This window comes from Vombatus ursinus, unplaced genomic scaffold (genome assembly GCF_900497805.2).
Source record: "Vombatus ursinus unplaced genomic scaffold, bare-nosed wombat genome assembly UNPS02009132.1, whole genome shotgun sequence".
Classification (NCBI taxonomy): domain Eukaryota; kingdom Metazoa; phylum Chordata; class Mammalia; order Diprotodontia; family Vombatidae; genus Vombatus; species Vombatus ursinus.
Window position 1 is genome coordinate 3,504,492 of NW_020948910.1, and position 26,608 is coordinate 3,531,099.

At 37.2% G+C, this 26,608-nt stretch overlaps 1 protein-coding gene across 10 annotated transcripts in view; it reads right to left on the bottom strand.

The window, feature by feature from the left end:
* Positions 1-26,608, bottom strand: part of UTRN (utrophin) — a 620,052-nt gene that overhangs the window by 442,602 nt on the left and 150,842 nt on the right. For all 10 annotated transcript variants that reach the window (XM_027850670.1, XM_027850661.1, XM_027850663.1 and 7 more), the window contains 3 exons: positions 21,468-21,529; positions 2,186-2,278; positions 147-224 (listed from right to left, as the gene is read on the bottom strand). In XM_027850670.1, coding sequence (XP_027706471.1) covers positions 147-224; positions 2,186-2,278; positions 21,468-21,529 — 233 coding nt within the window. The remainder of the gene's footprint in view (positions 1-146; positions 225-2,185; positions 2,279-21,467; positions 21,530-26,608) is intronic.

Here is a 26,608-nt window from a genome sequence, read left to right on the forward strand (position 1 = left end):
ATTTTTCATGGGTCGCCTGAAATTCTTTGACATGAAGCAAGCCACCTGAGAGTCATAAGAAACCCGTGGGACACAGGTTGTGCAGGTCTGAGATAGAACAAGTCACATACAAAGGGAATAATTGCAAAGTACTATTCCATACTTACATTGTTCTGATGTAAAACCTGTAGAACTCTGTTGACATTATTTAAAGCATGTACCCTTGTGGAACCACGTTCCTTAGGCTAGAAAATAAAAACAGAAACAAAAATTATGGTTGGTTTTCTTCTCATATAAGGAATAAAAAAAGAAAGAAATACAATTTTAGAAAGACACTTCTATTACAGTAATTTGTTAGGTATTAATCTAAATAAATAGGTCATTATTCAGTGCACATACTTAAACTATAATAGTATTCAATAAATCCTTTGGGAAGAAAGTTCCTTTTTAGCAAAGGTGGACCTGCAAACAATGTGAATAGGAGAAAATTCTTGTCTTCTCAGGGATAAGTACCTGGGAATAGTGTTTGAGAAGGAAACAAAATAAAGAGAAGGATCAGGACCAAACTAGGAATCCTTGTGCCTAAGGCAAGCAGGACAACCAGCACCCAGGACAGGAAATGAGCTCTCAGTTAAAATGGAGGACAAGGGAAAGAGAACATTGGCCTACTGGAAAGGGAACAGAGGCTGTGAGACTCTTAAAAAGTCCACATCTGAGGTGCCTACTATGAGGGGGAGCAGGGGAGAAGCTCACTCCAGTTGCCATCTGATATCAAAATAATTAAAGTAATTACTTGCTACATAATAAATACAATCATTAATGATAAATAATTAAAATAAAATTTTAAATCCTAACAATTACAATAATCAAAAAATGAAATGAAGTTTCCCAGGAAGTATGGAGTTCCCCTTATTGAAAGTGTCAATCTAAAGGCTAATTGACACCTTGTCAGGAATGTTGTATATAGGATCCTTTTTCTGGAATTGCTTAGACTAGATGACTTCTAAAATCTCTTCTTACTCCAAAATTGTGTGAACTAAATGCTGAATGTTGTTGTTTCTTTGCTGCTGAAGGGATGCAAGACTTACCAGGTCTTTCCCTCCCTCCCCCACCTCCATCCCCTACACACACACACACACACACACACACACTCGGCTTAAATTCAAGAACCTTTAAATTCAGCACACTGGGTTAAAGACCCAAATGCCCTGTACTCTTTCTGGCTCTAAAAAGGACACAGTGACACTGATTCATGTAGAAAGGCCTCTTGACAGAAAGCCAGGATCCGTGACCAAGTCTGGCTGCCAATACAACCACAATCTTAGGATCTAAATACTAAAAAAAGTTCTAAATGGTGAAGTTAACAAAAGGCTAGCTACATAGTTCTGTGTAGGCTCTGACTTGGGGGGTGAGGGGGACCCTTCCTTATGGAGAGAAGTTTCTTCTCCGTTCCCCATGCTTCAACAAGGAACCAAGAGTCACGGACCATGTGGCCGAGGAAGAGAGACGGAAGAAAGGAAGCAGGGAAGACAGCGTGAAGACACAGGCAAAAGGAATCCACATCATGGAATTCTAACGATGCATACTACATTTTTACCTAACCTTATAACAAAATTTTATACAATCAAGTGTGCCTGTGGAACATAATCCCATTACTTATAAGAAGTAGTATCGTGTAAGTATATAATGACTGACATAAAGGAAGTTTATTAATATTTTAATAAAACATTAATTTTATAACTCTCAGGAAAAAAATAAGTATTTTGAAATAGACACAGATGGTTAGTTGTAGAATTGTGTACATATTTTTAAAGTGTATTAAAATATGCCCACATATATCATTCTACCTATACTGAAACCATTCTATTTCATCTATCCTCTGTAATTCTAAACCTTAACTGTTTTCGTGACCTTATTTAAGTCTTAGGTCCCTCCCTAAACAGTTACAGTACCATGATTACTTTCTTTCTCTATATAGGGATAATACACTATTAATATCTTGACAATCATTTATCAATGGCAAAAGTGAAATTCTCAATATAACAGAAGGAATGCTGTTCTATAAAATAATTTGGGAAAAAAATCACTAAAAATACACTTACATTTATGTCTAAAATAATATGGCAATTACCTATACTCACTCCCCTCATATGAATAGTGCTTGAAACAATTCATTGCTTTATTCTTAAAGTGCAAGTTTTCTTACCAGTGAAGTTCCTGTGAGTCCCTCTAGAAGATCCAAAAGCTTCCTTCCATCTTTGAGATCTGTAAACATTTCCTTGATTGGTGGTTTTCCACTCTATAAAATATAAAAATAAAATAAGAGTTTACATAGAAGCTGACAATTCCTAATACAACTAGCAAATGAACTTAGCTATATGTATGTATATACATACATTGTGTACTATACACAATGTATGTATATGTATATATGCATGTTCATGAGTATAGCTATATTTGTAAGTCTACGTTATATATATATTCATGTGCGTGTGTATATATGTATATTTATGTATGCATGTGTATATATTATATGTACATATTCATCCATTACAAAAATATGTCTACTATTAAAATGATCATTAAAAGTCCTACTAGTCATGTAATCTATGACATGAGCCATAATATCCTAGAGCAGGAGTGAAGAACCTGTGACCTTGAGGCCACACGTGGTCTAAATTTATAGTTATAAAAAAATAGATTCTTCAGGCTTGGATTCCCAATATCTTTCTCTTTCTCTGGTACTGCTTTCCATCTTTTATTCCCATATATAACAACAGTCTGTCTGTCTGTCTGTCTGTCTCTCTCTCTCTTTCTCTCCCATGCTCATTTCTTCATACATACCTTTGTTCAAGCCATGTTCTCTCCCTGCCTTTCTTCTTCAGGAATGTCTTCCCTACTCTCCTCCAACTAAACAAACTCTATTCCATCTTCTAAGGATTTGCTCAAATGTCAACTCTTCTCCCTTCTTGATTACTCCCTACTTGACCACAAATATCAACGTTTCCTTTTTCCCAGTTACTATATCATTTAAAAATTCTGAGAGTCAGAAATAGAGCCTGGAAAGCAATGAATGTATGACGAGCCTGAGCATTTGTCTTGAAATAGAGGTTCTAGGAAAAAAGAGTGAAATAAGAGTAAGGGGCTGAAGGGGCTGAGAGTGCCATACTTCTAGTCAAGGAGTGAACTTCTAGGGTAAGGAGGTTTCTGTGGTATAGTAATAATAATAATAACCTAACAACAACTAACATTTATATAGTACTTACTACATGTCAGGCATTATGCTAAGTGTTCTATAATTATTATCTCATTTGATCCTCATAACAACCTTGGGAAGTAGATGCTATTACAATCCTCATTTTCCCCCACAGGTGAGAAAGCTGAGACAAACAGAGGTTAAGTTACTTACCCAGGGTAACATGACTAGTAAATATCTTGAGGCTGGATTTAATGATAGCTAACATATACATAGCACTTACTATGTGCCATGAACTGTGCCAACCATTTTACATTTATTATCTAAGGATCCTCACAGCAGCCCTGGGAGATAAGTGTTATTACAATCCCCATTTCACAGATGAGGAAACTGAGGCAAACAGTGATTAAGTAACTTGCCCAGGATCACAGTTAATAAGTGTGTGAGGCTAGATTTGAACCCGGGTCTTCCAGACCTGATACTCTATCCACTGGACCCACCAACTTGCCCCTCAGAAATTCTAAATAAAATGTTTAACAGAGAAAATCTTGATAAAATTGGGGTAAAAAATATTACCTACTTCACAGGGTGGTTGTGAGGATCAGATGATAGAACATATGTAAAGTGTTTTTGCAAAGTTCTATAGAAATGCTATTTTTGTTATTGTTGATGTTATACTGGCAGGGACAACTGTAGGTGCTTAATAAATGCTTGTTGTTAACCTCTCTCAATGCCTTCAGGTAACTTTATAAGACAATATCTTTCCGAGATTCAAGGCAGTCAGTTGCAGGTCTGCACAAGTAAGAAGAGTTTCTTCACTTGGAGCTGGAAAGTTCCCAAGATAAATGGAGACCCTTCAAATTTTCCTCCTTCACCCCTCATCTCCCTCCACCAAAAAAAAAAAATACTAGCACCTAACAGTACCAGCACATAGCACTCATGTAATATATGCTCACTGAAATAAAACTTTAGGATGGGAGTAATTATTCCTCAAAAAGCTTAATAGGACAAATTCCATGTGTAGATCAATTTAATAATAAACCCAGCATGTGAAAGCAAATATAATCTATTTAGTCAAGCACATGTCTACTATTTTCACAACATAAGCTCAATGCATGGTAATTTGATCTGGGAAAAAGTTCAGAAATGTCAGAAGTCATCTTCTAACAAAACTAAAAGATAGTATATCTTGCCAGTGTGCAGCTCAGTTTAGACTTTTTCTTTAAAAAAATCTTACGTAATGACTTTTTAAAAAAATATGAGGAACATAATTTTCAATTCAACTAATATTTAATGAGCTTTCCTATGTGCTTGGCACTATGGATAATAAAAGAGAGTTTGCCCTCTCTACTCCTGGGGGAGAGGTTCTGGAGATGCCCACTAACACACAACCTCATAAAATTGTTAATCATGAATGAAAGCAGGTAAGACAGGGCCTTGTCCCAGTTTTATTCCACCAAACAAAATAATGTAAGACTTCAATGGGAAAACTACAGTTCTATAATGAATGAGATTTTTCTGCTCTCTGCCTTGTTCTCTCACTTCTCACGTTACATGCCTGCCTTTCAACCCAATATGAAACCTGCCCCCCAAAATCAATACCATGGTATTGGATTTTACGGCATAAAGGAACTGTAAAAACAAAGCTATTTGATTGTTTGTGGGGAGGAGCAAGGTTTCTAGTTTTGTAGGCATTTAATATAAACTCTCTTATCTGCCTATGGTGTAAAGGGACTTAACCAAATTATAACACCAAAATACCTGAAGAGCTATCCAACAATATTACTGACAATTAATAAAGAAATACTAGAGCAATAGGGTACAGTCGAAAGGAAGCTTAATAGGCCATTTCAGATCAAGATCCTAATTTTACAGATGAGGAAATTGAGACCCAGGGCCTTGAGTCATTTGCTTATGATCATACAAGTCCTAAGTGGCAGAGTCAGGTCTTCTGGCTCCAAGTTTAATGCTCTGCACACTGTAGCACACTACCTTCCTAGCCATTAAAAACAAGGTAAATGCAGTGATTCTGTCTAGAAAAGCAGAAAGGATGGCACAATACTGATTAACAAGAATGTAGCATCAATCCTGGGACACAAAATATCAATTTATAACCACCTAGAAAAGGACAAAATACCAGAAAGTAATAAATGAGGGTTACCTGGTGAAAAGTAAATCATGCCAATCAAATTAACTCCTTTATGCCTCAAAGGGACTAGCTAATGAGACAAGGAGATATGGCAGAGGTCCAAAATCCCCATAAGCTTTTCATTTCATCCCACATACTGCTGCTCAAAGACTCCAGTTAGCCCAATGGTTTCCATTTTTATTCCTTGAAATCTCGGGTTCCAGTGGTATCTCTAAGGATCACAAAAAACATGTCTAATTTTTGCCTGCCCTAACCTAGCATCAGAAGCTAGGACTCTAGAGAATGCAAAAACAATACAAATAAGGGTTACATATTCCCAGAAAGTTAAAAATTCAACCATTAAAATGGCAAATGACTACTTGATTTGCAAGTCACTCCAAAGGATATTTATTAGTGGCTCAACATCAATTTGAACATACTAAGAAAGGTGGTGGTGGTGGTGGTAGTAGTGGTGGTGGTAGTAGTAGTAGTAGTAGTAGTAGTAGTAGTAGTAGTAGTAGTAAATACCAGCTACCATTTATATAGTACTTAGTACGTGCCACACCTGAGCAGCAAGGTGGCATAATGAATAGAGTGCTGGGCGTGGAGACAGGAAGACTCATTTTCTAGAGTTCAACCCCACCTCAAACAAATCCTAGCTGTGTGACCCTGGACAAGTCACCTCAACTCAGAATGCTTCAGTGTCCTCATCTGTAAAATGAGCTGGAGAAGGAAATGGCAAACCACTCTAGTTTCCTTGCCAATAAAACCCCAAATGGGGTCATGAAGAGTCAGACAATACTGAAAACAACTGAACAACAAAAATGTGCCAAGTGCTTTGCAATTATTATCTCATTTAATCCTCACAACAACCCTGAGAGTTAAGTGCTATTATTATCTTCATTTAACAGACGTGGAAGCTGAGGCAAATCGAGGTTAAGTGACTTGCCTAGGATTACACAGCCAGTGTCTGAGGCCGGATTTGAACTCAGGTTTTCCTGACTCCAGCTCTATGTCCTGCTCTACCAAACTGCTTAGCTACCTAGAATGGTATCAATCAATCAATCAATAAATCTTAACTAGCCATTTCCTGTGTGAAATGTATATTGTCTTAAATATCATTTAATACTTTGGGCAATAGGAGAGACTAGCATCTCTCAGTTTGCTCATCTATAAAATGAAGATTATAATACTTTTAGAACCTATGCCACAGAGTAGTTCTGAGAAAAGCACTTGACCTTAAAATATTATATAAATGGTGAGATTGGGGCGGGGGTGTATTTATTATCATTACCATTATTATCATCTTCATTTGGGAGTGACCACTAGGTATATGAAATTCAGTTGTGACAAGTATAATTTAAAAGGAAGGGAGGGAAAAACCAAAGACCATGAATACAGAACAGGAGAAAATGGCTGGTACCAATACAGCACAAAGCTTACCTATGTTCTGAAGGGCAGAACACAAACTGAATTAAGGTCAGCAATAAAGCTCATCTGGGAACCATGAGTGCTAATATATCCTGAATTGAAAACTCTGACAACCTTTGAAACTGAGAGCATTCAGGGAAGGAATCACAACACCACAGAATCTCAGAAGTGGAAGGGACCTCGGAAAATATCTAGACAATGAACAAGCATGTATTAAACACTTACTCTTTATGGGGCAGGTATTGTGCTGAGGGTGGGGAGGGGCGCGGGGAAGACTCCTCCACCTTACTCTCTCCCAAACATAGACCCTGCTCTCGAGGAACTCACGACCTAATGAGGAAAAGAACGCACTAACCACTATGTAGATGTACACACAAGATCTACAAATGATAAACGGAAGATAATCACAGAGTGTAGGCCTTAGCATTAAGGGGGATAGGGAAGGCTTCTTGTAGAAGGTAGGATTTTAACAGACTTGAAGGGAGAAGAGGAAGTCAAGACTCAGAGATGAGGAGGGAAAGAATCCCAGGCACAAGGGACTGTCAGTGAAAATACAGTCAGGAAATGGAGTGTCTTGTATTGTACAAAGACCAGCAAGAAGGCCAATGGCAATGGATCACAGAGTATGGGGAGGTGAGAACCTGTAAAAAGCCTAGAAAGGTAGGATGAGGCTGGCCAGGTTTTAAAGGCCTTTAAAAGCCAAACAGGGGACTGTGTATTTGAGTCTGGAGATACAAAGACACTCTCAAGATCTCACTAAAGAACTTTGGAACCAATTGTGTGACATGGGAAACACTGGCAAAAGACCACCCAGCATTGCATGCCCACATCAAAGAAGGTACTGGGCTCTATTAGTAAAGCAGAATTGCAGTAGCTCAAAAGAAACTAGAGATGCACAAATTTAGGGACATCTCCACTGCAAATGTTCACATGGACTATATGTGCCCACCCTATGGTAGAGCCTTCTGAGCACATATTGGTCAGATCAGCCACAGTCAGACACACTGTAACTTGACTCTAACATAGTAATGCCATTTTAGTCCTCTTCATGAAGGAAGGACAACAACCAATAAGGAGCCATTTGCATTTATAAATAAGGAAGGGATGTGATCACACCTGCACTTTAAGGATGATCACTTTGATAGTGGAGTGAAGGATGGCCTAGAGCGAGGAGAGGCTTGAGGCAGGGATGATATCCAGAACTCTATTACAACAGTCCAGATTTGGGGTGAGGGCCTGCACCAAGAAGGTGGCAAGGTCAGAAAATTCTAAGAAGGATTCTCCCTACCCAATCCAGCCTTAGTTCGAAGAACTCAAGTGGAGAAGGGTCTAATCTCTTCCATATTAAAGCCCTTCAAATTTGTCAGGGTCTTAGATATTAATCTACTTATGTTTTCAGAATTACATAACATATGCAGAAAATAAAGGTTTTTTAGGAAATAAAATTAAGTCCCGACTTGGAATGTAAGCTTTTAGCCTAATGCATAACAATGAGAGCTCAAAGCTTTAAAGTTTACAAAAGAGTTTTCTTAAGTGACCAAAGTACTATTATCAAAATATCATAAATGAGAAAATTTGAGCTCAGAGAGGCTAAATGACTTAGATCATACACCTAAAACTCCAGAGATGGATCTCCAACCTTCCTAATATTAAATCCCTCACTTTTTAAGTTCCACATTCCCCTAATGAATCTTTCTATGCCCCACAGCACGCTGTGAAACACAGTCCCTTTACACACAGTAGATGCTGAATAAATGCTGGTTTAAACAATGAATGGACGAGTGACAATAGTTTTCTCCAACAAAGGATTAGCAGACATGGACAAGCTGCAATCGTGGAGAGAATGTCAAAATTAATGGAGATCATAAATCTATTTGAGGGTCTGAATACGATATATAAAGGATTATATTTTGAGTATGATGCTAAGTAGCTCCCAACCACAGAGTAATGAATAAGAGAAAAATAGATATAAATTTCACCAAGAGAGTTCAGCTGACATATGGGAAAATGTAAATATGTGAACAGATTACCAAATGAGGTTACAGATTTTCCATCATGAAAGATGTCTTAAGAGAGAGACATCTTTTCTTTGGTATTTTAGGCATTCACCTCCCTAGATGTGAGGGTCTAGACTTTTAGTCTAGACTTTTTTTAGTCTAGACTTAGTCAAGACTTTTTTTAGTCTAGACTTAGTCAAGACTTTTTTTAGTCTAGACTTAGTCAAGACTTTTTTTAGTCTAGACTTAGTCAAGACTTTTAGATTCCTTCTAAAACTCAACTGAATAGATGTAAAGAGATAAGTCTGATCCCTGGCAGTACACAAATATTCTGATAAAGCTTCACCTGATTTACATCCTGAATTTCTTAGCTGTTGGAACAATGGAAGAAAAAGGGTAAGGACACCAAATGAACTGCACAAGAAAGGGAATCAGTGTCATGTGGGATCACACCTACCCCCTGATACTGTCAGGGTTGGAGGTACACCAGTCAGACTATACACCACATGGATCTGGTCTATGGAATACTTTATCAGAAATCTCGTTTCAGAGCTGGGGCTGCAAGGGACAGCCTGGAGCACAACAACGTTTCAGATCCTGCCGTAGCACTCCTGAAGTGTCACAGCCAGAAAACTGCTGTCTTGTTGGCCAACACAAGTGAGAAAAGAGAAACGCATCCTTTTAAATAAGACACAAATTAAATGCATGTATCCAGTTCCAGTTTTACTGGGAAGCTGGCCATTTATAACCAGACATTGATTTTTAGCAATACTATGAATAAGATCTTCACACTAAGAAACCATATCTAGGGGCAGGGAAGAAAACCCTAATTGTTTTGGATTCTTTTTCTGCTCAGAGGTTGGAGTACAGACCAAATCAAAAGTTACTATTTGCGAAACATGGCTAATGTTCTGATGATATGTTAAGTTGTTTTACCAATGATTAACTACCTTTCTAAATAAAGACCTTGGCAGTGATGATTCAATGAGACATTCAATTGCTCATTAGACTGTAAGCTCGTAGAGGGCAAGGGTTGTTTTTGTCTTTCTTCATATTCCCAGCTTTTAGCACAGTACCTGGAACATATTAAATCTGTAATAAATGTTTATGGACTTGCTGTTAGCATGGCTGGAAGAGATGGAATGGGAGAGTCTAATAAACTGACACCTGTGCTGAATGATTTGATTGGTAGGTACATCCACACATGTACAAATACATCCCTTACACTCAGAGTAGAATGATAATAGGAGTTAAGGTTAACTGTCAACCAGACTGTCCTAGAATCCTGAACAAGAATCTGACAGCTTGGTGGATATAGTGCCCCCTGGTGGTGGGTGTTTTTGCATAATTAAAATGGCATACTTCTGCCTGTGACCTTGAAGAAAAAAAGAAAATTTATATTAATTATCAAGCATCTAGCTGAGAAACAATCAATGGATCTCATTAGAGTACGAACTCCTTTTCACAGTAAAGATCATAACCTATCCAGAATTTATTAAACAGGGTGATTACTTGCCTGTGTTTTTTTCCATAAATCCTCCATAAGGATCTACCCAACATACCAGAGTCCTTCCTCTGGTCTTTTTATGGATACCAGAGCAGCCATCATGGAGTCTTCACTGCTACAAAACGAAAACTCCACTTCCCTTTTGGTCACAGGTGGCCTACCAAACTCAAATAGAAAAAGATTCCAGCAGGCCACATAATGCCTCAGAAAGCCACAGATTAACTTCATTATGTTGTATTGTATTTTTCTTTATTTTGTTAAACATTCCCCACTTACATTTTACTCTGGTTCAGCCAATCTGGAACTTACAGTCTTGAGTCTGACACCTGAGTCTTACACGATGTCTTCTACATCACCTACTTCTCATAAGCCATCATTGTGAAGACTGTGCTACAGCCTATTAACAACTAGGCAAATTTCTTACAACTTGGGGTCACCTGAAATTGTGACTCTTCTGAGAGGATGGTGTTCCATGATTCACAGCTATACAGCATCACAGAGAGAATAACAGTGTTTTGGGGAAAAAAAACAAACAAACACGCTCTGATGGCAGGAAACACCTTAGGATCACTGAAAGGATGACGCCATTTCCAAAACATGAACAGCTTGTTCTATTATTCCTGCCAATTCTTGGCCAAATTCACCATCCGTGTCCAGTGTGTTTTCAAGACATATGTACTAAAGGAGTAACTTTGCTCTCTAATTGAATGCTAAAACCCAGGCAACATATAATCTTCATCAACATTTTTAACTGTGTGGATATCATGATGGAGAAGAGGAGAAGGAGGAAAAGAAGGAGGAGAGAGAAGGAGGAGGAGGAAGAAGAGGAAGAGTAGGAGCAAGAAGAGGAGGAAGAGGAGGAGAACTTCCCAAACTTTTCTGGATATGAACAAAATTTCTTTCAAAACATACCAATAGGGGCAGCTAGGTGGCGCACTAGATAGAGCACTGGCCCTGGAGTCAGGAGGACATGAGTTCAAATCCAGGCTCAGACACATAACACTTACTAGCTGTGTGACCCTGGGCAAGTCACTTAACCCCACTGCCTAACAAAAAGAAAAAAAACAAAACAAAACAAAAAAACCATACCAATTGAGGCAGCTAGGTGGCACAGTGGATAGAACACCAGCCCTGGAGTCAGGAAACCTGAGTTCAAATCTCTCTGGCCTCAGATATTTACTTGCTGTGTGACCCAGGGCAAGTCACTTAACCCTGACTGCCTCAAAACAAACAAACAAACAAACAAACAAACAAACAAAAACATGCCAATTACAATCTTGAAGTAATGATGGAAAATTGTTAGCCTGGATTTGCTGTTGTTGAGTCATTTTTCAGTTGTGTCTGACTCTTTGTGACCCCATTTGAGGTTTTCTTGGCAATGATATTGAAGTGGTTTGCCATTTACTTCTCCAGTTCATTTTACATATTAGGAAACTGAGTAAAACAGGGTTAAATGACTTGCTCAAGGTCACATAGTTAGAAAATATCTGAGGTGACATTTGAACTCTGGTCTTTCTGATTCTACGCCCTGCTGGAGTCTATCTACTCTATCCACTGCACCACCTAGTTGCCCAATTATCCTCAATAGAGAAAAGGAAAATGCCTATTTTTCAATGATTATTGAGCAGTTTCCTTGCATTTAAAAGTTCCTGGCAATTATAAATCACTCTGAAACTTAAAGAAATGCACCACTGGATAGATTACAATTGCCTAAAGCAATTAGTTAATTTGTTTAAAGTTAAACACAGACAAGAAATCATTAACAGACCCAATAGAACTCTGAAAGCTCAACACTACAGTATAAACATTACAGTGAGTCAGCCTATAATAGTGAATAGGAAATTTTCCTTTCACTGTCTTTGTAACAGAAATGGCACATTGACAAGAAAAGACTTCATGCGTACTTTGGTTCTATTCATTCTATAGATGACCCAATATATCTCAATCCACATATATTATCATCACAAACTTTCAAAGTTACCATAGATCTTTCTCCTACAGAGTCCTATTTTCTCTGCTAATGTTCAATATTTTCATTTCTAGTCAAAGTTTTAAATTATTCTAGCCACTTCAAATGTTTTCAGACTTGTGCACATTATTAATCTAAGTACCAGGAGCTGGTATTGTGGCCTTCATTTAACAGATGAACAGCACTAAGTCACCAAAGAATTGAGAACCACCACGTTAGCACATAATAAGTAACTACAAAAAAAACTAGAATAAAAGATATCAGTTTTGTTTCTTTTTTTTTAGTGTATGAGTGAAAAAGGAAGTGGGCAGGTCATGTTGTGAGAATGGAAGACAATCAGTAGACACCCATGTGTTCACCTCTCATGAGGTCAAAAGAATTGATATCCCAAGAGGGTCCCCAGTACATTTGATGAAACCTCCAAAGTAAATTTATAGGAGAATGCAAAAAAGAGTTGCACAAAATAAGAAGGCATGAATTGATTAAGATCTGCATCATAAAAAGGAGTAACTGTCAAGAGGATCACAGATTCGTTTGAGTACTAAGATTCTTAAAAACACCAATGTTGCATTTTCTTTTTGTATGTATCCCAGTGACAAACCCAGTCCATTAAGTATAGTGGATGTTTAATAAATAACGATTCCATATAACTGGGTGACTCAACAAATTAATCCCAACTAAAATTAACCACTTCTGACAATGTGCATCTTCTCTACATTCACTTCCTTCTCTTTTGCTATCTCCCTTTTCAAGGATAACTTCTAAAATTCCTAAGAGGGACTCTGCCATTTGGATTGCCTAACTATGCCAAATGAAGAGTGCTGAAAATGTGCCAAAGAAAATGCAAGCTGAAAACCAAAAGAGACTTCTTAACAGGCAAGCAATGGAGTCTTCACTGCCTCCCTTGGGAGACAAGTCTGCTAACAAACTAAACCCACATTTAAATTAGAATGTACAAATCATTCAAGAACATTCAAGCAAATCCTGGGCTGCAATAAAGTGGGACTGATGAATCAAAAAGATTTCTTTCCATCTCAACTTTTGGAATTTAAATGATAAACAGCTCAATGATACCACAGTTTTGAGGTACGTTAATTTTGGCATTGAGAAGACCCATTATAGTTGGGAAAATGCTTCACAATAATATTTAGCTATTTCTTTAAAATAGAGTAAGAGGAGCTAAATTTATTTTATAACCATAGATACTGCCCAAATGCCTTGGAATAACAGTAGCTGACATTCACATTACAATTTAAGTTTTAAAGACACTTTACATACATTATCTCATTTAAATTTAAAACAATGCTTTGAGGCAGGTACTGTATGTATTATAGTATTAGATAAATGTCAGCTATTATTATCCTCCTCAGTTTACAGATGAGGAAATTGAGGTCTGGAGATCTAATCCCCTAGGCTAAATGATTTATTCTAGGGTTCTGACAATTCTGGAAAGGTCCAAATCATATGTTGTCACATGGTATATTCTTTTTTTTTCTTTTTTGGGGGGGGAGGAGGTGACTTGTGCAGGGTCACACAGCTAGATAAGTATCTGAGGTCACATTTGAACTCAAGTCTTACTGACTCCAGAGCCAGTACTCTAGCCACTGTGCCACCTAACTGCCCCCACACATACTCTTAAAATTCTTCTAAGATGACCAAGCTATAAAATATAGTTCAGGCATACAATTGCCCTTCTGTTAAACACTCATTTGAATCATAGTTCACACATGATTATTTGTGGTAATAAGGGACAATGGGAACACAAATTGCTAAAAATCCAGTAATGAAATGAAAAACCACACTTTACCAAATAATTTTACGTTTTTCTACCTTATTTATTAGTTCTGCTAATAAAAAATTGGACTGATTGTCACTTTTCTCTTCCCTTTCTTCAGTTAACAAATATTCTTTAAGTGCTTACTATGTGCCAGAAGTGCTAAATGTTGGAGATACAAAGAAAGGCAAAAACATAGTACCAGACCTCAAGAAGCCCTTATTCTGATGAGAGAGATAGTATGCAAAAAATTATACAAACAAGATAGATACAGTATAAATAGAAGGTTAATTCAAAGAGAAGGCACTAACAGTAAGAGAGGCAAGGAAAGATCTCCTAAAATATGTGGGATTTGAAGAAAACCAGGGAATCTAGTAGGAGTCAGAGGTGAGGAAGGAGCTTTCCAGCGATGGAGGGCAGCCAGTCAATAAAGATTTATCATGTTGTATTATATCATGTTCTATTATATTATATCATATCATATCATATGCCCAGTATGACATAAAAGAACATGGAGTATTAGATACAAGGAAGAACAAATAGGTCAGTGTTAGGTTCACAGAGTATGTAGAGAGAAAAAAATTATAACAAGACTGGAAAGACAAATGCCAGACAAAGTGTTTTCTCCTTGATCCTATATGGAACAGGTAACCACTGGAGAGCATTGAGCAGGGTGTTACATGAGACCTAGGCTTTAGGAAAATCACCCTTGCACATGAGTCAGGACAGACTTGAAGTAAGGATTAAGGAAGCTACTGTCATAGCCCAGGTAAGTGGTGATGATGTCCTGAACTACACTTGTAGTTGTATGACTAGAGAGAAGGTGATATATGCAAAAGATGTGAGGATAAAAATGAAGATATCTGGCAATGAGTTACAAATGCAGGGGGAGGAAGATTGAGGAGTTGAGGATGAGGTTGGAAGCCTAGATGACTAGGAGAATCATGGTCTCTTCAAAAGGAATAAGAAAATAGGAAGATGGGAGAATTGAGGGGAAAAGATAATGAATTCTTTACCTTTTTCCTAATTCTCTGATGTAATTATCAAGTGGCGAATGGCAAAAATGTTTGTTAATAAGTAGCAGAATAATCCAGAGTTTCATATAGTCTTTCCAGTCAAATAGAATATAATAGGCATCCTAGTAAAAATCAACCAATAGGATCTTTTGTGACAAATTGTGGCAAAATTGTACAATCCTACCTAAGAACAAGATATGTTCAAGGGTCAAATGCAAACTATTTGAGGCCAATATTCACTACTTGTTCAACTGCTAAGTTCTGTTCCCTACCACATAGTAATCTATCATGAAACTACCCTCCATTTATTCAAAAAGACCAAGGCTTCCATAAAACTTTTTTAGGAAAAAGATAATGAATTTTCTCTCCTTAAATAACTGTAGACACTCCAATTTTCTCCAAGAAACACTAAAGCTTATATATCATCAAAAATAATTCTTTTAAGATGCCATCATTTCTTTAATTTTTGTTAATGTGTATATTTGTGTCAGGCCATCCAATTTAAAACAGAAGATCCTAAATGTTATTGAGGGCTTTTTAAAAGTAGTTTATATAGCGATTAGGACAGTACTAGGGACACATGGTTCTTTAATCATTATTAATAGAAATTTGATAAAAATTTATCGAATTCCATGGCCTGGCTAATAAGAAGACAAATTCAGTTTGTTATTTTCTCTTGGAAAAAAGTATAATATAAATAAATCACTGTCTTAAGGAAGGCAGGGAGATCCCATTTGGGCAGACAGAGAGTGTAGGAATTCTTACTTTATCCCTTAAAATACCCAGTGTAGCAGCAAAATGAAACTCACATTTCTCATAGAGAAAAGAAAAGTTGATGCCTAACAATGGCTACTTTTGTTATTGTGTAAATAATATAAATAATAATGTAAATATAAATAATTATACCCATCTGAAAAGTTTTCAGTGACCCTTCCCTTCAATTACCAGCACTGGAGCAACATAGATGTTAACAAATAAAGGAAACCTAATATACCCTGACTTGTGTTTTATTCTATGTTATTAAAATTCTCAAATTTGGCTTATTCTAAAGTCCCAGAAGTTCTTGATGTGTGACCTGTGGCTTTGGGGGATTTTATATTTTGATAATTATTTCAATATAACTTTTCCTTTGAAATCTTATGTATTTTGTTTTATACATTTAAATATATTACTCTGAGAAGGGCATCCACAAGCTTTACCAGACTGCCAAAGGAATCCATGAGAAAAAAAAAAGATAAAAAGCCCCTGTTAGTATAGACTTCGGTCAAATTTTTTCTAAGCCCTCCCCTTCATCTCTACTCAGAGTAATACTCTAAATGGCTAATGGAGCTCATTGTGCAACATTAAGAGAAAATGTTTTCTAGGGTCATACTCCCTTTGCTAAAGCAAGGCTGATATTGTGTTTAAAAAAAAGTATGGATGCAAAACTGTGATTTTTTAAAAAATAAACAAAACAGAAAATGACCTACTCCTTTCTCTAGTCTTTTTCTATGAATTTTCATTCTTTTGAAGCAAAGAATTTCACATGGTTCATGAAGTAATGTCTTCTTCCTTTTGTAAATAGGTTATCTCTACTCATTTCAGTATTTAAGTGAATTTTTTTTGTACTTTTGGATGGCATTTTGTTTGCTTGGCTTTTGGGTGTTTGGGGATTGTATTTTTGTTTTGTTTTAAAGAAATGACTTGATAGTGACTAACCAAACCTAAAGGAAAATGCCATGCCAAGACTCAGGCATGCTGCCCATATGGTCAACAGGCTCTGGGCTCTGTTAGAAGGAAAAGAATTAAAGGTGAAATAAGACTTTTAAAATATTTCATTTCTCACAGTTTACAAACTCAGCACTGAAACCCATTAACAAAATGCTCTGGAATTTCTTTTCCTTGCTAGGAGAAAATAAAAGTACTTAAGGGAAAAAGTAATCTAACAGTTGGGATAATGTTCTTTACCTAACAGAAAAGAATCACAGTGTTAGTGGTATAATATACACCATAATACAGCACAGCGCCTAGCACATAATAAATGCTTCATCTCTCTGTAATACAATTTTAAAATTTCTAATTCATACTCATCTCTTTTATGTTATATTATATTTTGCTTTATATTTTCTTACATTATACTTTCTCCTTCCTTTTGTACCATACATGTTCCCTTTCTTTAATTTTCCATATCTATTTCTTAAAAGCTAATACTATCCTAAATTGTGTTAGGAGGAATAATACCCAGAACAAGGGAAATAATATTTCTGTTATAATTTGCTCTAATAATGCCTAGAATATTGTATTCAGTTATGAGCATCAAGTTTTTGGAATAGTGGTGCAGATATGCTAAAGGAGACTCAAAAAAGCAGTGACTTCCCAGATCAAGATGATGAGTGAAATAAAGCCATAACAGTCAATTTCTGCTCTTGGGGAATGGGTTGAAATCATCCTCATACCCCCAGACATCATAAGCTTTCTTAACTACAAGTGCCCTGAAAATAAGAATCATCAAGCATCATAAGACAGTGGCAAGCTAACAAGGAAGCACATCCCACGGGACAGTACAGTGCCGTTTACAACCTCTAAATTTCCTGCCCTGGGCAAAGCCCCAGTTGTCCTGTCCTAGTTATGGCTCTGGTGCAAGGACTAGAAAATGGGGTAGTAGGTTGAAGGAATGGGAAAAGTTTATACTAGGGAACAAAAAGGATTTAAGACATAAAATAAATGGTTTCCAGATCTATGAAAAGACATAAGAAGACATAAGACTTGTTATTCTTTGCCCAAGAGACCAGAATTGGGACCAAGGAGTATAATTTAACAAAAAAGTAGAATTGGGCATAATGGAAGATAAAACTTCCTAACAATTAGAGTTGAAATAAGTGGGATAAGATGCTCTTGGAGGCAGGGGATCCAGTCTGCACTGTTTCTCCCCTTGGAATTTTCAACCCAAGGCTAGAATGATCACTTACTGGGGATGTTGCCGAAGGAAATTATTGGTCAGGTTCTAGTTGGACTAGATGGCCCTCATGAGACTTTCCACCTCATAGATTCTGTGATAATTCAGTCAATAAACATTTATTAAGTGATTCCTATATGCAAAACACTGTGCTAAGCTCTGGGGTTACAAAGGAAGGCAAGAGATAGTTCCTCCCTTCAAGAAGCTCTCAGCTAACAGGAAAGACAACCTACACACAACAGGACCTCAGAAATCGGGGAACTGGGACTGGGAGGATGGTGGTACCCTTAACAATAATGGGGAATTTTGGAAGGAGGAAGATTTGCAGGGAAAGATGATTAGTTCAGTTTGGGACATATTGAGTTTAAGATGGCTACAAGATAGCCAATTCAAGATATGACATTTTACCTAATTCTCAAAATATCTGCTATGTAACAAAGGTCTCTTCTTTCAGATTTATCTTCGAAACTAGGGAAGTTCTTTTCAATGATTAAATTAAGTCCCTTAAAAAACAAACTCTTTACCTAACTTCTTCCAAACAGAGGAGCAATCCTACCTGAGCCAATCTCCTGTGCGTATGGACAGCTACATTTTTTACTTTTTTTTTTTTCATGAGTAAGTAAAAAAAACAATAGCTATAGCTAGACCTAGAGGATCTAACACAAAAGAACTCCCATAAAAATTAACTTTTCCTTGCCATAATCCTTTTATCAACAGCCAACACCTACATTCTCAATCCTTTGGTCAAAGCTTGTTTTCACATTCCTCTACACTAAAGATAAGACAGAAACACCTATATCCTACTAAATTTGTTAAAACCCACACATTAGCTCTGAACTACACTGATCATGAATCAATTCCAAATATTGTACTCAACTATTATAAAGAAAATTCTAATATAGACCAATTTTTCCTAAAAGTACTAAGAAGACACTATGATAACTTTCTTTAATTCATTATCCTATCTTTTTTTATGGGGGTGGAAAGGTGGGGAGGGGCAATGGGATGAGTGATTTTCTGAATATGGGAAGCTCCCACTGAGGAAACTCCCTCTTCCAAAGCAGTTAGGCAACTGTTGTAGTCTTAGGGAGTTACCTGGGGCACTGAAGTCAAACAACTTATCCAAGGTCACAATGCCAGTACAGGTCAAAGTCAGAACCTAATAAGAGATCTTGCTGCCTCAGAAGCCAAATTTTCTATCCACTACCTCAGGATACAAATCACTCTACCTCTTACCTTCTTAAATAGAGGCCAGAAAGGCAACTTTCCATTTCAATTATTCCCTCACTATTTATGCAGACCACCACACTTTCTTTTTGTAAGAGTTTTTCAAGATCTCCAAGAAACCCTAACTCCCCCATATTGGGGAGAAAATCTGCTTGACACTGGAGTCAGCCCTACAGCAGGGTCAGCCCAATGGCAGGCCTCAGGACTCTACAGATCCCAGCCTTCACCACCAAGCAGGTACTGGAACTGTGCAACTGCAGCCCAGTACATACCCACCCCACTTTCCCCTTTTGATCAAGGAATGATGAGCAAATCAATATTAAATTTGCTGCAGTGAAGGACAAGATGATGTAACTATCCTAGGGCCCCATTAAGAACTGCAACGATTCTGAAATTTAAGCTGCCAGACTAAAAGAACTTATCTAAGCCACCTCTCCCTACTCCCTTCATACTCATTATTGTCATTCCTAGCCTTCCAATATTTCTATTCCCCTTCCATGATGCCCTCTAAAATTCCCATTCTCTTGTTAACAACTGCCCTTCATATTTAGATCTATGTCCTCTGGCCAACCCCATCTCCCTGCAATTACCTTTGTCATAACAGAATTTTAGTATAGCCACTATTTTGCCTGAGAGAGCACTTCAAAAAACTGGCTGAAGCTTTTTGAATTTACCTGACACATCTAACTTCAGATATGTTGTTATCTGGTCAGTTCTAGCTGTCTGTTTGCAAAATTCCAGGTCAAAGTATTTACTGATATGTAGATCTTCCCCTTCTGCTATCTTTGATGTGTAAATCTTTACTTTCCCCTTGGCCTACAGTAAAAATTCCAATTGTATTCACCTGCTCTTGTCCTATCTAAGATGTTTGAAAAGGCTATTAGTAGTCCATTGTTTTTTATGTACCATGGGTCTGTACTCCAAACATATATTAAACCAGTAATAAAAAGTCTCTGAAGTTGACAATTATGATTGGCAGCAGTACTTATCAAAAAAATCCCTGATATTTTTACATCACCTTGTACATATATTTAATTTTATACTTACATCTTGTTCTCCCACCCATCCCCCCAAAAGAATGTAAGCACCTGGAGACAGAGGTTTTTTGGTTTTGGCTTTACATCTCTATCACCCAGCACAGTGGCTGACACGTAGCAGCAATTAATAAATCTTTGTTGAATTGAATTGAAAGCTAAATTTTGCGATTTGGTATTCTGTATTCTTTAGATAATCAATGAAGAGAGTGTTGATGGAACAAAACTCTAGTCCCAGCAAAAAGTAGAATTAGGATAGTTTTTGAACAGGTTTTTTTTTTAAACCCATTTTTAAGTCTGCTATCATTTTATAAAAACAAATCAAAAAACCCTGACTAAAAGACTCATTGCATACTCTCCTCTCTGATAGGAGGGTAGAGCACCAAACTCCTCCCCATGCCTTCCTTCATAGAGGACAGAAACTGGACTTCTGGGGTCACTCCACTCTGCATCAGCTGCTTTGCCTTGGTTTTAGTTCTACACAACAGGATGCCCCCACATCGAATACCTCTAAATGTCCCCTATCCCCTTTTCCTGTCTCCTTTTGTGTGTTGTCTCTCCCAATCACAGTGAAAGGTATTTAAAAGCAGGGCCTGTCTTTCTTTTATATTAACTGTCTCTTCAGCACTTAGCATAGTGCCTGGCACATAGTAAGTGCTTAATAAACGTTTATTGGATTGTAATGAATGTTGTGGGCAATGAGAGGTACTAGAAAATGCCAGAACTGAAGGGAAAAAATACAAAGAAAAAAGCCACACAGCACATTAACCATTTTCCTTATACCCAGATCTAGAATCAAATCCATTAATTATGGCTGGACAGGACAGAAATAGCACCCTCATGATGGTTCTATCGTTTTAAATGGACAAAGCTGAAACAATACTATTCTAGCTAAGCACTCCAACAGTAGTTTTCCAATTGCAGGATGTTTAATAAATACCCTGAGGATTCAGAGTCAAAAAGAGCAAAAAACAATTAGCTGATTACATTCAGATATGCAGACAACACTGAAATAAATAAAATCATGCCAATGGACAGCTCTTGAATTCCATTTAGCATTTCTCTTTTGGAGGATATAAACAAAGACTATAAACTGCCAACTTTTGCCTAAACTACATCTTTAACATTTCCTGATGGGCTGCACATATACATTCTACTACGATGACTTATTCCACTAAATAAAGCATGTTTATAAAGTGCTTTGGTGTGACATAATTTCATGTTTCATACTGCCCCTTCCTGCCACCATGGAATTTCTCAAAAGTGATTGTTACCTTTGAAAATCGAGAATTTATCCATTTGGTAAAGGTTTTCTTCTGAACATCATTGTGCTCATCTGGAAAAGAAAAAAAGAAGAGAGAAAGGATGAGAACTTGCACCTCTGGTTAAGTGTACCAAACAAGATTATCTCTATCCTGCGGTGATTTAAATTGTCCTATTAGCAAAGCTCATGAAGCATAATGATCCAAGTCTAATGAACAGTGTGATGGCTAGAAAGTTAATCATTTATGGAGACCAATTTTACTAGGATATCTCACAGAATTATATTCACCTCTCCTTCAGGGATCAGTCTTAAGCCTGTAAGTAACTGGACCCAGGAACTGTGGCCTTTAATGTGGGTATTCTCTGTGAATGATTGAAAATCAAAACAATCTGGCTCTCTGTGTTTGTAAACAAAACTATGTGTAGGACATAGAGTTTCAATATAATAAAGGATTTCCTTTTGCCCCACTATTCCCTAAGTAAGTTTTAAAAGTTGATTTCAATAGAAATGTTTGCCTTCCTCTTTCAGGGGTTCCATCTCAAAAAGAGAAAAAGCAATACAGAATTTACAAACTCTACATCACATTTTTTCTGCAGTGTGGAAGAAGGAAAAAGAATCACATGGTGTTGATCAAAATAGTCTATAGCATTTTACAGGAAGAGGAAGTTGAGTAGGGGGAAAAAAAATCAATGAACAACAGATCTTCTTTTTTAACAACAAACTATTTCCTAAGTTAAATGCAGAAATGTTTGTTCTAAACCCCGTGGGTCATCTTATTGACTTTGGCATTCTTTCAGCTCAAAGATATGAACATCTCTGTGTCCTGGTGAGGAAAAAGGACTTAATGGGCTGAGCACTAAACTGTTTACATGGAAAACTTGAGTTCTCATCTTGATTCTGCTACCGGCTATCTAAGTGGCCTTGAACAAATCATTTAGCTATTTGCTACTCCTAATGAACTTTAAAAGATGATATATACATATTTCTAACAATTTTACTTTTAAAATACCAAGTGAAAAGGTACCCTTAGACTTCATAGAATTTAACAATAGGAACAACTTTTTAAAGATAGTCTAGTCCAATGCCCAATGCCCTCATTTTACATGGTGAAATGTGTGCCACATTTTAAATCTGCCTCATTTGTTCTTCACATCTCTTTAGGAGATGGAACAACAACTTGCCATCTAGGAACACATTGGGAATAAAACTCTGGACATTACTCTCCCCAACTGTTTGCTCAAACCTGGTAAGATAACTGCTTATCCGTTAAAGTCAGCCCAGTTGCAAACAATTCCTAAGGAGCTCTAAAAGTTATCTGGGACACAGTAATGACCAAGGACCATCTCACCAAAGTAGTAAAGAATAACCACAGAGTATGTATGATATCATATCTATTACACTTGAGATTCATTCATTTATTTATCCAACATTCAACATACTAAGCAAAGCACTATGTTAAGTTCAGAGGAAGAAACAAAAATAAGACACATTCACTAGCCTCAAAAAAATCAACAACAATTCAAAAGGACATGAATCAGTCATATAACACAGAGAGGTCAACCATGCTGCCAACAATATTCCCTCATGCCCAGAACCAGATTAAAATATAACTGGAAAATATTTAACAAAATAAATAAAAATATAATAAACTGTAGTTAACATTACTTTTTTTTTTTTTTTTGCTTTTTGGTGAAGCAATTGGGGTTAAGTGACTTGCCCAGGGTCACACAGCTAATAAGTGTTAAGTGTCTGAGGCTGGATTTGAACTCTGGTCCTCCTGATTCCAAGGCCAGAGCTCTATTCACTGCGCCACCTAGCTGCCCCTAGTTAACATTACATTTTAAAATGAAGTTCATATGCAGCCAGCAGAGATCATTATGTACAGAGCAATGGCTACCATTTCTGTTTGACATCAATGATACAGTGTAACTGATACATAATCAATTTATATATATATATATATATATACACACACACACATATATACACACACATATATACATATATATGCATATATGTGTGTGTGTGTGTGTATATATATATATATATGAGATGAGGAGTTGACGTAATAGACTGATGGGCCTTGCCCTATAAAAGATATAAAGGAATACATAAACAGGAGTCCTATATGACGATATAGACTAACATGTATAGCCATGATATATGGCTAACATGTTTAGATGAGATATGGCCTGTAAAGTCAGAGAGTACACCCATATCAGTGAGATCATAGCTCCATCATTATCAGACGAGGGAGAAGGAGATAAAACTAGGTTTTCAAAAGCTAGAGGTTGGCGATCTATGGCTCAAAGGCCATATCCCACTCCCTGCCTGTCTGATTCTATACCTCCCTGTCTTGTTTTGATACTTTGAGCTAAGAATGTTTTTTACATTTTCAAATACAATCAAATTCTATTTTTAAATGTAGAAACCGCTCTTAGATAGCAAGCCTATGAAACAAAAACAAAAACAAAAACATCTGGTAGGCCCTGGCCATATTGACCCCTGGGCAATACCAAAAGAGTAAAAGTTCTGGCAGGTATTACCAAATGCATGAATGAATAAACCCTTTCCTGAGCACTTATTATCTGCAAAGTACTATAATACAAATAGTAAAGTAATACAACCCCTGCTTTCATTTAGTTCACTTTCTAATGAGAGAGACACAACATATGGAAGGTTTCAGTAACAAATTAGATAGCAGATAGTAAGGCCATTTCTTTACTGCCATTTCCATTGATAAAATCATGTCAGCTTCTGATGTTGAACCCTGACACTGCCAAGGACTTTGGTGGGGAGAACTTTCTTTTCTGAGTCTTCAGTAGGGGTGGCTAAAGTATCTGCAGGAACAATTTCTAGGCTGCATCTCCCCAAGTGCTACTTCTGAGGATGATGGTTGTGGGCTCTGAGCTGGAAGGATAGTTATTTCCAAGTATCTTCATTTCTAGGTTCTGGGTTGTCTCTGTTAGGATCTGGGAGGAAGATGGTGGTCAAGAAGTGATACTCTGGCCATGACATTCCCCTTTTGAGGTCTCACTGTTCAAAAACCTTCAAAGGTTTTCTAATTCTTCTAGGAGAAAACATGAACTCCTTAGTCTAGCATTTAAGGACCTCCAAAATCTGATGCCAACTTTTCCACTGACAAACCATATCTCTGTTGTTCAAGAACCAGCCTACCTAAACTTGGAAAAGCTTTAAAAAGATTGTTATAGAAAAAAAAATAGTTGCTGTATTATCAGTCGAGAAAATACCACTATGGGTAAGATCACAGATTACTGAATTTAAGTATTGAAGAAAAACAATTACCATATTATCATTATCTGCATAAAGTACCACCTTAATTATAAGACTTATACGTTATCTTTCTAAAAGCCATTATTTCATTTGATCTTCAACAACTCTATGGCTAGGGAGTTAGAAGATAAGAGATAAGCAAATGGAAAGATTTCATTGAGAAGAAAATAGGGGAAGAAGACTTTGTCAGTATGATACGAGCAAAGATACGGTGAAATAGCACTGGGATACAGGGAAACAATGACTAATCCATAATGTGGCTAAGGACAGAGAAGAGGATGAGTGCAAATAAAACAGGCTAATAAAGGTGTTAAATGCCAAGATAAAGAATTAACAAAATGGAGTTGCTGAAGATTTCCAAGTATAGAAATTATATCATCAAATTTGTGCATTACTGTGAGATGACTCAGACAATGGTGTGAAGGATGAACTGAAGATATGGAAAACTGGAGAGAAGAACACTAGCCAGGAGAATACTACTCTAGTTTAGGCATGAAATGACTAATACTTGCACTAGGTTAGCTGCATTGGAGAGAAGTAAGCAAATGCAAGATATATTATGAAGATAAAATGGACAAGATGAAGCAACTGAAATTTGTGAAATAAAGGAGACAGAAGAGATAAATAAAATTCTAAGTGAAGACTAGCAAGATGGTGGTAGTATCAACAGAAATAGTAACTTAAAAGTTATCTCCAACCTTCTCCTATTGTGGATTTCTCCTCACTCTACATATCCAATCTATTGCCAAAGATGATTGTTTCTACCTTCACAATATATATCATATCCAACTCCTTCTTTCCACCAACATAGCCCTTCAGGGCCTCATTACTTCTGGCCTAGACTTAATCTCATCCTAATAGGCCCCCAGCCTCAAGTATTACCTCATTATAATTCATCTGCCCCACAGTTGCCTCAAGGGAAGGTCTGACCATGTCATTCCCCCATTCAATGAACTCCATAGGCTCTCTCTTAACTCTATGAACAACTATGTTTGACAAATAACAACCACCTCTGTGATTACTGGAACTGGCCAGCTGGGCAACACAGTTAGTTGTGTTTCATTTTGTTCCTTCCTTTCTTTCTTTCCCTTCCATGTGTCCACATAGGGTATCATGCCTGTACCAGTGGGTGCTCTCCCCAGAGGAATGTAAATTTTGATGCCTAAAACCTCATAAGATATCTCGAGGTTTATGGGCTAGATTTCTTTCTTAAGGACCACGCCTTAACCCCAAATCACTCTGGCTCTCATCCATTGACAACAATAGGTCCCAGACCAAACCTCACCTGGTCATTGTTTGGCCTAGATTGGCTCAGAGTGAATGTAAATAGCAATTGTTTCTATTTTGGTCAGAAATCATGAGGGTCTTCCTCTCACAGATTGATTTTTTTTTTGTTTACTAAATTAAAAAAGGCCATTCCTCATTTCTTATGTAGCCTTAAATCACTGAAAAGGCATTGCCTCAATCAAACTGAGACCCACTAAAGACCTTAGCTTAAAAAGCCCAAGGTCTCCCACTGCATCCAGGGTGATCTCCAGTAGTCCTGATCTCTATCTGGCTACTGGACCCAGATGGCTCGGGAGGAGAAAGTGAGGCTGGTGACTTTGCACAGTCCTCCCTCACTTAAATCCAATCCACTTGCAAGTCATGGCATCACCTCCCTGATGTCACGGTCCTCTTCTAGAAGGAAGGACAAACAATAACAACAGGAACAAATATAAAGTCCTCTATCAGGAATTCAAAGACTTTCGCAACCTGGCCCCAACCTACCTTTCCAGCTGCCTTATTACACAATACTCCCTTTCACATACTCTATGGTCCAGTCAAACCAGCTTTCTTGATGTTTTCCCCTAAACA